This window comes from Drosophila arizonae, chromosome 4, assembly GCF_054131065.1.
Source record: "Drosophila arizonae isolate 15081-1271.41 chromosome 4, UAZ_ARI_1.0, whole genome shotgun sequence".
NCBI classification, from domain to species: domain Eukaryota; kingdom Metazoa; phylum Arthropoda; class Insecta; order Diptera; family Drosophilidae; genus Drosophila; species Drosophila arizonae.
Window position 1 is genome coordinate 11642929 of NC_142924.1, and position 13571 is coordinate 11656499.

General features: G+C 40.7%; 1 protein-coding gene across 6 annotated transcripts in view; it reads right to left on the minus strand.

Annotated features, from left to right (window-relative positions):
• Nucleotides 1-5046: 5046 nt before the first annotated feature.
• MsR1 (Myosuppressin receptor 1) overlaps nt 5047-13571 on the minus strand; it is a 41848-nt gene continuing 33323 nt past the window's right edge. For 5 of the 6 annotated variants that reach the window (XM_089466794.1, XM_089466795.1, XM_089466798.1 and 2 more), the window contains 3 exons: nt 12731-12969; nt 7361-8478; nt 5048-7280 (listed from right to left, as the gene is read on the minus strand). In XM_089466794.1, the coding sequence (XP_089322920.1) occupies nt 6991-7280; nt 7361-8478; nt 12731-12795 (1473 nt within the window). In that variant the 5' untranslated portion in view covers nt 12796-12969 and the 3' untranslated portion in view covers nt 5048-6990. Of the gene's footprint in view, nt 7281-7360; nt 8479-12730; nt 12970-13571 lie in introns of all 6 variants that reach the window. The other variant, XM_089466799.1, reaches the window with a different exon arrangement.

A 13571-nucleotide genomic window follows, 5' to 3' on the forward strand; every position in this document is an offset into this window, starting at 1 on the left:
TAAGAACAACAACAGCAGCAACAGCATCACAATAAGCTAACGCTCTGCCATTCCGCCTCTCTCGCTCTCCTTCTATATGTATTTCTCTCTCTCGTGGACATATGCATGCTCGCATCTAAAGTGCTTCAGTCTGCGTGCGTTGTGTACCAAAGTTGTTTCAGCTTCTTGACAGGTGTTGAAAACGGCGCCAACTTGTTTGGCATTGCCTGCGCCAGTGTTGCTCAGCAGTTTACTATTTTAGGGCGATATGCAAATTGAGCTGGCGACAACAACAACAACAACAACAACTAAACAGAAAGCTCTGCTCATTATTCTGGCCTTGACTGTTTATCTTTGGAACTCACCCGATTAACTGCAGCTCATCTACTTGAACGAAATTACTATTAACATTTTATTTAGAATATAATTTAATATATTTAATATGTGTACTAAATATGTATTTAGTTATTTAATTAAATGTAATTTCACATTATTCACACTCACTTATTTATAATTTCGTACTGTGTTGGCAAGAATTTGTGCATAATTAATAGCTCTCCCTCTCCTCTCTCTGGTATATTTAAGCCTCAAACAATGTGATTACATTTTTGTTGGATTCTATATTTATAGAATGTATTTTTGTCTATTGCAAAATTATAGAGAATGTATTTGTGGGACAATTTAAGCTGCTTAAATGAAAATTCGCCGCCCTTATGTTATCATAGAAACCATTTGCTCGGCGATGCTGCGACATTTTCTGATCAAAGGAAGCTTTCCACAATTTGGCCTTTTTTTTTTTGACGTTTTGCACATTTCAACTCTATTTTGTGAGGCATTTAAAATTCTAGTGAAATCGTTTTGTTCAAGCAAATGTGGTTAAGTACATAATGTTTAGTTTAATTTGGTTACATTGGCAAGGCAGTACGCACACACACACACCAACACACACTCGCGCAAAGTGAAAGTCAAATAGACTACCTGGAAAAATAGATTGAATTAGGAAAAAAAGAACATGCAAAGGAGAGAGATAGTAATATAGTTACTGAGGGAGAGAGAAGGAGGGAGAGAGAGAAAGAGAGAAAGAGAGAGAGAGAGAGAGAGGTAGTCTGTGCTGTCGTCGGTATTGGTTTCTCTGCACGTCCGGTTCCCATTTTAACTATTATGCAGGCATGACGGCAGCATAGCCATCAAACACACACACACACACAGACACACTTAGTTGCAGTTGCAGCTGCAGCTGCAGGTTATCTGCTGTGGCTCATCTAGTTTTTGTTTCTGCCTTTGCAACCGCAAAATGTCAAACTTGAATGCCCTTTAAGGAATTTTATTAATTTTGTCCTTTTCCTTGTAGCATTGGGAGAGAGCAAACCAGATTTTTATAAAATTGTTTGCTTTCATATCTTTCGCACTGCGCTTTTGTTGACCCGTCTCTAAGGCATTATTTGTGGCTGAGTTTTTGTGGTAAATTGCTTGCCAAAAAAAAAAACAAAAAAAGTTTTAGCCAAGTCAACTGAATTAAGCTGAATAAATATTTGCCAAGTTAAATTGTGTTGATATCAAATTAAAAAAAAATATTAAAGTATTTTTATTTTAGTATTTATAGTACTGCCTTTTGAAAATTCACTTGTGCACAAAATTTGATTAAAATCAAATATAATAACTGCAGAAGCAACCAGGCGAATTTAATTCCATATACCGTACGTTAACCCTTATGTTGTGCGTGTTTTCATTTCGTTGAATTCGTATTTTCGACGAAAATAGCTCAACATAATTTTTGGCCATATTATTCAATTAGCATTTTTGTGTTTGTGTGGTCGAGAGCTATTAAACATACATTTGCCACGCCTCCCTGCCCGCCCACTCGCTGGTTGCCTTGTTAATTATTAACAGCGCTCAACCGTTGGGGCCACTTCAGCAGCTCTTGGACCTTATTTCTTTTTCTACGGCGGCTAACGAAATAATTTTTTTGTTAAACCAGGCGTTTTATGTAGTGGTAAATTTAGTATATGTTTATATGTAATATATATTTATGTGTTTACATAGAAAGGAATATGCGCATTGTAGATATTCTATATAAAATAGAGCATTCAATTAAAGTAAAATTCCACCAAAGTTTTCATTTAGACTCAGAGCCTCAACACTTAAAGTAAACTTGGCTTTAAGACATGTTTAATTGTTGTACCTTTAAGCCGGAAGATGCGAGCCCAGGTAAGTGGCACGTGTCTGGCATCAGTCAGGTAAGACAGCTAATGAGGCGCTTCGAGTGGAATGTCGCTTAAGAATATATATTTTATGAAAACTAAGCTAAATTTGATGTGGAAATAGTGGCTTACAAATTAAGCTGATTACACGTTAATGTAAGTGGCCATTAGCTAAATGAGTTCCAGCATTAGTTACGGCTCCGAGCTGCGAGTCTATTTGATATCAAATAATTGATTTAAATTTGTTGGAGCGAAGCTGCGCACATGGGGGAACATATAAATCCCATTACCAATCGCTGCTGATGGCACACCCGGCCTGCCTGCGATGATATTCAATAACAGAACTGCAAGTAAACCTCATGATGAGGCGGCACACACGTAACCAATCTGTGCCACCCACGAGCTGGCTGCGAGCAACTCAGGTGTAGTTAAGTGGCAGCACGGCAAAGCGTAGCTAGACAGCACTATAAGCTGATTGCACAAAGCCAAGCCAAGCCAAAGCAAGGCAAGCGAAGCCAAGCTCTAAGGATGCAGCGAGCAGGAATGCTTGAGTCAAGTGCAATGCATTATGTGATAATAAATATACTCTAAGCACTTGGCTCAAGCAGCCAGTTGTTTTTTATAGATTAATTAAGGTCCTTAAAGGGAGCATGGGAAATATAGTGATAAGAATAAGCATACTTATGAGCATAGTAATGAAAATGCTGAAGTGCAAGATTTTTCCATATAAAAAACATAAGAGAAAATGTTTCTAAATTTATTATAAAGAACTTTTTACCGTGCTGTATATCTCCTTGTGCTATGCTCAGTTCTTATATATTATATAAAATATATTAAATATAAATATCATGTCATATCATATCTTTCAATTAACTTGCCGGATAACATGGCAATCAGTTAAGCGCAGCATGATGTAGCTCTGATTTTTGCCTGCAGTTAGCAAACAACGTTTAACCACACACACAAACACATACAAAGCCACACCCACACAAACAGGCGCAGCCACACATATATCATTATCAAATGCAGCAGCTTCGCCACTTATAGCAGACATCACGTAATTACTGTAATGAGACTCATTAGATGCGACGAGACAGGAAAGGCGCAGGGTTCCACGGCTGAATGAGCACAGCCAGTTGCACAGCTGCACAGTTGCAGAGTTGCACAGTCGGTTGGCTGCCCCTGGCAGTGGTTGAGCCGTATTTGTGTTATGAGTGCCACATGCAACATGGCTGCCTTTGGCAGGGGCGCTGCGTTAACTTGTTGCAAACAGCCTTAAAGTTGCCACTACAATCGGGCAAATGACATCCACACCACAAGTGATCCAACGGAGCAGCGTCAAAGCAGCAAAGCAGCTGGGCTGACGTTGATGGGCAAACCCGAAAAGGCCAAGAGCTGAAGATGCAGTTGCAGCAGCAGCGGCAGCTAAAGCTGTCAACTGCCTGCTAATTGTTGTTGTAAGTCTAATATGCAAAGGGTGCTGCAGTCGGGCAGGCAGCTGCCTGTTGAGGGTCTGCAGCAGCACACACTTCAAATGCACTCCTGCATTTCGATGGATATGTATGCATGTGTTTAAGAGTGTGTGTGTGTGTGTGTGTGTGTGTGTGTGTGTGTGTGTGTGTGTGTGTGTGTGTGTGTAATGCTAAAGCTTTAACGGTTTCAGCCCAAGCTGTTGACTGTTGGCTGCTGGCTGCTGGCTGCTGCACTTAACGATCCATGCATGAGTTGGCCCAAGCCTTTGCCGCAATTTGTTTGCCTCACTGCTGCGGCTTTAGGCAAAAGTTTTTCAATCAATTTCATATGAAAAGTTTTCATTTAATACACAAAGGCGGAACAGTGCGTATGCTTAATAAAAAGATAATCAATTGCCATAATTGTTGGCATATGAGCAGCAGCAACAGCTGCTTACCTTGATGTTGATATCCAATTTTATAAAGAATTAAAAGAAATTAAATTTAATTCAATGTGCTGCAATTTTATATATGTATGCTGATGTATATAATTATTTTTTAATTAAATTCCCTGTAACACATTTTAATATTTATCCAAATATTCACTATATTTGCTCATTATTTAAAGGTCTTACGAGACTATTCACTTCAAGTAAATATGATTCTAGATCTCAGTTTTCATTCTTATTTATTGCATATAAATCAATGGCAATTTTATAATTAATAGAGCGCAGAAAATATGCGACTCTCGCACTTTGTCATTGAGCATATGGACACCATTCAAACTGTCATAACAAACCCATTTATAAAGCAATTTTAGACCTGGGCGCAATTTGGGAAAGTTTTCCAAGTCGCTTAACTGAAATTACAATTATAAATGAGTCTAATTAACGAAGCTGAAGCGAAAGTTAAACTCCAGAATCAAGTTATAAATAAGCTAATTACAGCCATCAGCTGGCCATTTGTAAAGCCCCAAGGCGAGAAATCAATAGCTTGAAATTTAATATTTAGGGAGCAGAACACAGTTATTTGGGAAATAATCATTCCAAATAATTGACTGCTGCAGGCGCTGCTCCTCTATGGAATTCTCTGGCTGCTGAGCACGATTTAAGTATATTATTTACCATATAAGCCGAGACTAAGCTATCCAGCTGAGTCTCAAAAGTTTCACTGCGTCCTTTCTTTCAACTTTCACTTGCTTTCCTCTTGGCATAATTTAAATTTAAGTTCATTAATATGTTTTTTATTCCACATTCTTATATGGCTTTAGTGCTGACTCCATATTTTCCTGCAAATTTTAAATTATGAGAAAACTTTCTCGATTCTCGTAATTGCTGCACAAATTTAAATTAAAGCGAAAAAGTTAAATTTAAAATTCAATACTTACGCAGCAAGTTTTATTTTTTATATATTTATTTTCTGGTGTAATTTATTACAATTTAATAAACAAGCTTTACATGAATTATTATAGTTTCATAATTAGCAGCATGTAATTTACTTACTTAATAATTAAATAGCTAATATTATAACCGAATTACAGCAATTATAACAAGTAACAAATTGTTGTTGGTTTAAACTTTTTTCATTTGAAATGCCAACCATCTTTTTTGTCTATTAATTAAATTACATTTATTATAAGTACTTTGTTTGTATTTAACTTGTTTACAGTATTTAAATAGACTTAATTCTAATTGTGAAACATTCAAAGTGAGCTGCATTTGCATAACAAATACGTAAATTGATTTTTATTTTTATTTATATTTATTTTTGCCAACAATTAAATTTGCATTGAGAACATTAATAATTCATATTATAATTGATTGAAAATATTTGCGGGGGCTCAACTGCAAACACTTTCATCAATATAGCATAGCACACGAATAACTGTTAACCGTTTCTCGATGTCAGCAACTAAATGTCTTCTACTCACACTCTGCGAAAAAAGAAACTCAGAGAGCAACCGATTGCATCGGTTCTTTAACGAGTTCTTTCGCGATCGGCTCGAAGACGTTTTTGTTGTTGTTTTCTGTTGCTCTTCTCGCTTGCCCGACCCGATTGGTTGAGATTGAAGCAAAAGCTCTTTGTGTATGCGAGTGTATGTGGTCGCTAAACACATCCATTGTGTACGTGAATTGAGTGTGCATGTGTATGTGCATGTGCAGACCGTTTGCATTGACATTTTTTGACTCTTCCTCTTTCCCACTTACTGGCTCTCGTTATGCGAACGCCAATCGTATCGTTCGTTAAACGATGTTCGTTCAAAGAGCGTCACACGAACAATTCAACTCAAGGCGCTTAACAGAAAAGCAGAGCGAGAGCGAGTGAGTATCAGTTTATTCGATTAATCTCGCGAGCAGACTGTAAATAGTAAAACGATTAATTGTTATTTGCGAGCTATGCAATATACACATTTATTATTATTATCTATTTTTATTTTATTTATTTATTTTATATTTATATATTTTATTTATTTTTAAATTTATACAACTTGTTTTGAATGCAGCCTTCGCTTATCACTTAAAAGTATTGTTTATAAACAGTCGATGCATCTAAGTAAAATCGCTTGATTTCAACAATTTATATGGTATATATATGTATGTACATATAACTAATTCAGATTTGTATTATTATTATTGTTTAATAGCTATTAATATGTAGCAAAAGCTGAGGGTCTTAAGTACAAAAAGCTGTACTACATATTTTTAAATTATCTCGAATCCTATGCAAATTATTTGTAATAATAAAAATTAAATTAAATATTTAATCAATATAAATCGTATAAATGTTCATATATATACAATATTTTTCATTGTTTGTTATTCAAATGTAATTATTTAATCAGACGGTTAGTCATCCTGTTTGATTTGCACTCGACAGGCGTGCATCCTTGCATGTGCACACAGAGTTCGTTGAATTTTTATTTTGAAAATGTCATTGCCAAGCCAATGGTGCGTATGAATGATGTGCATTATTATCTGTTTATTCTTTGCATTGTTATTCTATCAAGTTTGGCTGATGCTATGCAAAACGCCCTAATGTATGCATTTTTTTATTGCGTGCGCACCACAGAATAACTTTTCAACCGTAAACTGTAAATTTGGACCAAATATATATATGCATATATATTTATGTATTCATATATATACTTTATTTTTATTGAATTTCATTTACATTATCAGCTATATCTAATTACGTCCGCGAAACTACGTGAGTGGCAACGCTTCGCCTCTGCACAGACGATGATCCACTGCACCGCTGCCACTGTTCACCACGACGACAATGGCATGGCATGGCCTCTGCTCCCGGGTATTGTCGCCAGCCACATGACCAGGCGCTTGCAGCTGCTGCTGTGTTGCGTGCTACAGATTCGTCACTTGGGTGGTTGTTGTAGTGGTGGTGGCAGCCAGTGTCACCACTTGTGGCTGCTTGTGTATCGACTGACACTTGTCAGGTGCCGCCGCCACCACCGAGCGCTGCAGCCCATCCGCCCTGGTCGCCGTCAGCTCATCCTGTGCCACGGGCAGCCACTTGTCCAGAAACTTCGGGCGAAACAGCAGCGTGAATGTGCTGCGAAATTGTTTGCTCATGGAGCAGTAGAGTATGAAATTGATGCTGGAATTGATTAAAGCCAGTATGTCCATGAGGTCACCTAAGGAGTCAAAAGCAAATGAATTTATGCGCTGCGCAGTTCGAGATGCCATCGAGGTGCTATACATAGTTCCCACTTACTCAGCTTGAGATAGCACTGCAGCAGGAATGCATTGCCCAGCACCGTGTTCAGCAGCCCCATGATGCCCTGTGGGAACTCGGTGATGAGGAACAGCAGCAGCACCGCCAGCAGCATGCGTGTGGTGCGATCCGTTTGCTTCTCCTTCTCCAGAGTTTTGCTGTTCTTGCGCGGCCGCTCGGCCGACTTGCCGTTGACCACGGTCTTGGTGCCGTTGCTGGACGCCACCGCCGTCGACGTCGTCGAGGCCGGCTTGCTGGTCAGCTTCTTGCGTCGCCGCTTGGCCTCCAGCAGCGCCAGGATGAGTCGCACCGAGAGTATGGTCAGTGCGATGCAGGGTATCAGCTTGATGACCACGCTGTAGATCAGGAACGTGGCATTCAGCAGCAGGGGCTTGTGCAGGGCCAGGTCGCTGTGGGACAGCCGATAGACGGTCACGTTGCGCACCACAGTGGGCGGGGGCACAGCGGTGGTCGGCATGGGCGTGGTGCTCAACACGCTCACGTTCAGCCCTTGGGTATCGTTGGCCATTAGGCTGAGGGGCGTGGCATTTAGTGTTGGAAACGCGGCGGCTTGCAGCTCATTTCGATAGTCGATCAAGTACTGGCTCACGGGCACGCTCTTTATCACATTGCCGTCCGCATCCAGCTGCTCCATCCATTCGGCAATGGCCGTGATCAGATAGAGCGAGGGCGAAACCACCAGGACACACACCACATACGCTGTGGTGATGGTTATTATGGTGGTGCGCATGCCGCACCACAGTCGATTCTTTTGCGGATAGCCCACCGCAATGTAGCGCCACACGGCCAGCGTCACAGTCAGCCAGATGGAGATCGTGTGCAGCACCTGGGCAAAGATCGAGTGGAACATGATGAAGCAGGCCCAGCCATAGCTCAGCTTCTCCTCCCGGGGCAGACTGTCCTTCAGTATATAATCGTGCACCGTGTACGGTATGTACTCCAGCATGACGGCCAGGTCCGCCACGGCCAGGCCCGTCAGAATCGCGTTCGTGGGCGAGCGCATCTCTCGCCGCGTCAGCACGATGATGTTCAAGGTATTGGCAATGGTGCCAAGTATGCAAACCACTAGCGAGATGTAGCCGTGCATGTTCTTATAGCTGAAAGAGAGAGAGAGAGAGAGAGAGAGAGAGAGAGAGAGAGAGAGAGAGGGAGAGACAGAGATGGAGGTAATGAGCAGATGGAATACCTAATGAGATTATCTATAAATAATTTATCCTGGCAAATACCTGTCTGGCAATAAGAATGTTGCTTCGTAAATGTGACCTTTAATTACCTAAGGCTTGCGTGTGGTAAGATGACGATTGGGGCTGCCTGGGCGGCTGCTTAAATTACTGTCTGTCTGTCTCGCTGTCTTTCTGTAGCAATTGGATGTGTATCTAACACTTGGCCATTACGTGCCAAATTGGCAAGACGCCGCTGGAAAGACGTTGTCACGACCAGACAGACTCACACTCGGTTAGTCAGCCACTACAAGCATCACTCAAGAGGCTCAGAGGACAACGAAAAGAAAGCAGCAAGTAAGGCCATTGCAGTCGGGTTTTATCGACTGCAGAATACTCATTCACCACGAATCGAATGGACTGTAGCATGTCAATGGGAATTTAAGCGTATAAGCTTTCAAACTGTAGAATATACAATTTTTCTCGATTAGCTATCCCACTAATTGACGTCGATATACGTAAATCTTTGTGGGTAAATCTCAGCTCTCAGTTTTCTAGCAACTTCAACCAGAGATGCCTCCAGTGGGCGTAAATGAGATAGTCTTGACACTTTTAATTCGATGGTATAACCGAGTATATGATATAAATTTCAAGTCTCCAGCTTTAATAGCCGTGAAATGGCTTACATTCACATCGACAGACGGACGGACACTGCACAAAACCAATATAGTAATTTCTCGTTACTGCATGAGCATAAAGAGAAAGAAAGAAAGACAAATTGTGTCAACAGTCGCACAAAGCCACAGACGCCGACAGACGTGCATTGAGTGCAGCCCTTTCAGATGTCCACTGTGAGGGCAACGCGCCGTATGCGCAATATTAACATCAAAGCTAAAAGGCAAACGGAGCGACATGCTTAAAACAAGCAATTAACATGAATCAACAGTCGTGTTCATTTGACAGCTCGTTTTTCTTTTTTCTTTTCTATTTTATTTTTTTTTGGTGACAATAGGAGAAGCGTTTTCATTGCACTCCCGTGGGAGAGAACAGCCGAAAATGATGTCAAAAATAAATGATTTGCCATATGAGAAAGCCGAACAAGAGATGCAGAAGAAGAAGCAGCAGCAGCAGCAGCAGTAAAAATAGAAATGATTCCATTTTGATAGACAGCCGACATCCCACATCCCACATCATGTCACATCATGTCGTTGAGGCAGTTTTTGTAATGGCTTTTAACTCGTTTCCGCCTCTGGCAGACGGCAGAGGAATTGATAGCGCAACGGAAGTGTTTGTCGTTTTGAGAGAATACCTAGACAAACTACAGGCATGTGGCGTATTTGCAGGTAAACAAGCTCACCTTCCTTTTTTTTAGCATTTTCATTTTGTTGACGCATTTTGTTAGTGGCATATTTGAGAGAAACATTCATCAAAGACTTTCGCAGCGCGCGAATTCCGCGCGCGTTTTCCTTGTCTGCTCATTTAATATAGAATACCTGGCTTAGTTAAATTTATTGCTCCAGCTAATCCACGTTGATGGATGGCCATGTGGCCATGTTTATGTACGCATTAAATTCCTTTGTTTATTAAAGTCTCGGCTAGAATGGAGCAACTCCAAATGAGCTGCATGTGAAGCGCCTTGGAAATGTTGTTCAAGTCCCTGGGAAGCTGTTTCAGCTACTAATTGCTGGCCAGGCATTAGACTTTGCATTGCTGAACATGTTTGTGATGCTAAAATTGGAAATGCTGTGCTGTGAGCCGCATAACATAACCCAAACAATTCGGCATCATTTCCAGGTATTTCAGGTTTACTGTACAACAACTGGCCCACTGTTTCAGGTCCTCTCAGGCGCAGCAAATGGCCAGCTGTTACAAATCTCCAACTGGTCGTAAGGCAAACACAAGCTGTGAATGTTTCATGGGAAAGTCGAGGTTTCAACAAATAGCTGAACATTAAATCCAAGTGCGGCCTGAATGGCTGGCCAGCTAGAAATAGTTGCCTCAATGTTAGCTCGGATATGCAGAGCTCTTACGATCATTGCATAGCTCTCGGCTCCACTTTTACGCACATCTACACTTACAATTAGCAGATTGAGTATAACCACTCTATAACGAGAACATTTCTATTTCTATTTATTTTCAATACTTTAGAAATATTTTCAATTACTTTGAACAATGCTGGCATGTAAATAATAGAGGGGAAAAAAAGAGAGAAAAGGAAACTTTAACAAATTTCCAGCATTTTCAGCGCTTTTGTTTTGCTGTTTACTTTGCATTGTTGGCTAAAGAAAAGAATCAAGATTTTTACTTAAAAGCAAACCAAATATATGTTTATGGCAGCACTGGGATCGAGTGTGTGCGGCAGACCTGAGTGCCAAATGGCAACGTGTGGCCGCATTAAGGCTGCCTCCTGTCTGGAGTCAGACTGGCTTGATTGCCCCACACTTTTATGTAAGTTTAATTTCTTGCTGAGCAAACAGCCAGCAGCAGGCGAGGGCACACCCCCACCTCCTGCTGCTCCATTTGAGGGCTCACAAAGAAGAAGGCAACACCCTGAGGGCTCAGTCGGTCACCCAGCACCCACGTACGTTTACGTTTTTTTTTTTTTTTTTTTTTTTTTTTTTGAGGCCCAAAAGTTTCGGTCACCATTGAGCTGGGCCGTAAAAATTTAGAAATATTTCCAAATGCTTTTGCCTCTTTGGCTGCAAACTAAACAAAAAGCCAGGATGTGAAAAATTTATTCGTTCTGTTGTAAGTAGGCAAATGCTGCAGGCTTACAGTCTTTATTGGCATTGCAGGCAACTTTGTTTGCACTGCACACATACAACAAACAGCACTTTCTCTCTGTATGTATATGTGTGTGTGTGTTGCGTGTGTGTGGCACGTGTGCAGCAGAGCGACTATAAAATTCAAATGCTTAGCCAATGTTAGATTGATAGAGCGCCAAGTCGCAAATATCAGCGCTGCATTTAAATGGCTAATAAATGAATTTTTTATTACAGCTGAAATTAATTGACTTTTACTCTCATTTCATTTCTGTTTATGTATTTCCCTGCTGGGTGCTATCAAATATAATTTAATAGGGGCAAATAAAAATCTAGAGAGTTCAATTTTTACTAGTTTAACCTTGTCATGATACAGACATACATAAATGCCAGCTCTTATTTCTCTGAACTTTTGCAAATGCGGAACAATAAAAACTGAAATTATATTGCAAAAACATTTTGAGTGGTTATAGCAAGCAGCAGCAGAAGAGAGAGAGAGAGTGAGAGGGAGAGAGCTGCTGCATGCTGCGTGTGTATGTGTGTATGTTATGTAAGTGCATGCACATGTCTGTGCGTATGTGTGTGTGTGTTACATATTTTGTTATTGTATATGGATGTGATGCCAGGCACACACTCGACTAGAGCACTCTTATTCGTTTTCACCCCTTATACCTATTGATGAGCAATGAGCAATGCGGGGTATATGGGTGTTTAGTAAGAGCAATGCATTTCCTATTGAGTTTAGAGCTAAAATTGATTTTATATATGAAATTGGTTAATATCAAGCTTGAATGAGGAAGAATTAGTTTAAATTTTATTCTATTTTTTTATTTTTAAAATTTTTTAAGACATAAAGAAAAATATGTTAAACGAGTCTGATAAGTTTTATCTATGAATCTAAAAGTAGTAGAGGCAATATATCGTTTCTCACTAAAATACTCCGCTGTTCATATAGCTGGAGGATCAGTTAAAAGTCTTGTCGGGTCGTCTCATACGATATTTGGTAAGCAACCTTCTTCTTCAATCTATAATTCATTCAACAAGAGCATAATTCCCTTTCAGGGTATCATCCTGTCCAGCACTTCCAATTGGCACACTCTTACGGATATTCCTATTATTTTCATATATTTCTCTCGTTTTACGAGCGTTGAGCATGCAATTTAAGTAAATATTTTGCGTTGCTCATATTTTATAGTTTAATTACATGTAATTTTTTTATAGCTCCTGCTGCTGCGGCTTCTGCTGCTGTCATAAAAAGCTCGTTTGACCCAAAATAAAACAAATTGTCGAAATGGAAGCGAATGGGTTGGCGGCAATGCACTCAATTAATCGATTTTGGCAGTGCTTTAATTTCTAAATATCCTGCCGAGTGCAGTCGGCGTTGTCCTTGGGGAATGCTCGGACTGCAGGCATTGCCATAGACTTACCTCGTATGGAAATTATCCATGCCCGTGCCGCAATAGAGCGGCGTCGTATCATTGCTGCTAGCCATTGTTGTTACTGTTTTTGTTGTTGTTGTTGTTGACACTCTAGACTGCCAAGGTCAGCAGAGGCAGAGGCAGAGGCAGCGGCAGAGCCGGGGGCGGTGACAGCGGTTGCCTGTGCATGAAATGCGTTGCCCGCAGATGCATTAAAAATTTAATATTGTTCAAATGTCTGGCAAGTGCTGAAAGTGAAATAGATGATAATATAGCGTTAAACGTGGCGTATGATTAATTAAATGGCAAACGGATGCGTATGCGCCACGTGCGCCGCAGCTACTTAAATATTTGATCACGCGCCTTAGCCCTAGCCCACAAAGTCGATTAGCAAAATGCGACAAAAATTTCTCATGCGGCTCACGTCAAGTGGCTAAGCGGAAGCATGCCCCTCGCACCGCACCCACAATTTAATTGCCACACTGACCAGCTGCATTGCAATTGCTGCTGCAACCGCCCCCGCTGACCCAGCTGACCCAGCTGACCCAGCTGACCCAACTGACCCAGGCAAATCGCATTAGTATTTGTGCAGCTATATGCCGGAATTATTCTCTTTATGCATGGGCCAAATTAGATTTGTATTTGCAGCGCACGCAACCGAATGGCAGGTCTTGCTTGGCAAGTGTTATCTGTCTTGTTGCTCTTGTATCCCACTCTTCGCATCTGTAACTGTAACTTTCTATCCGTTTCGCTCAAATCTGCTGCAGAGCTCGTGTGCAAAGCCATTTGTTATCTGTCATGCGCTTTGCTTTGCACTCGTTGTGCGGTTAGCGCAGTTTTTCTCCGCTTT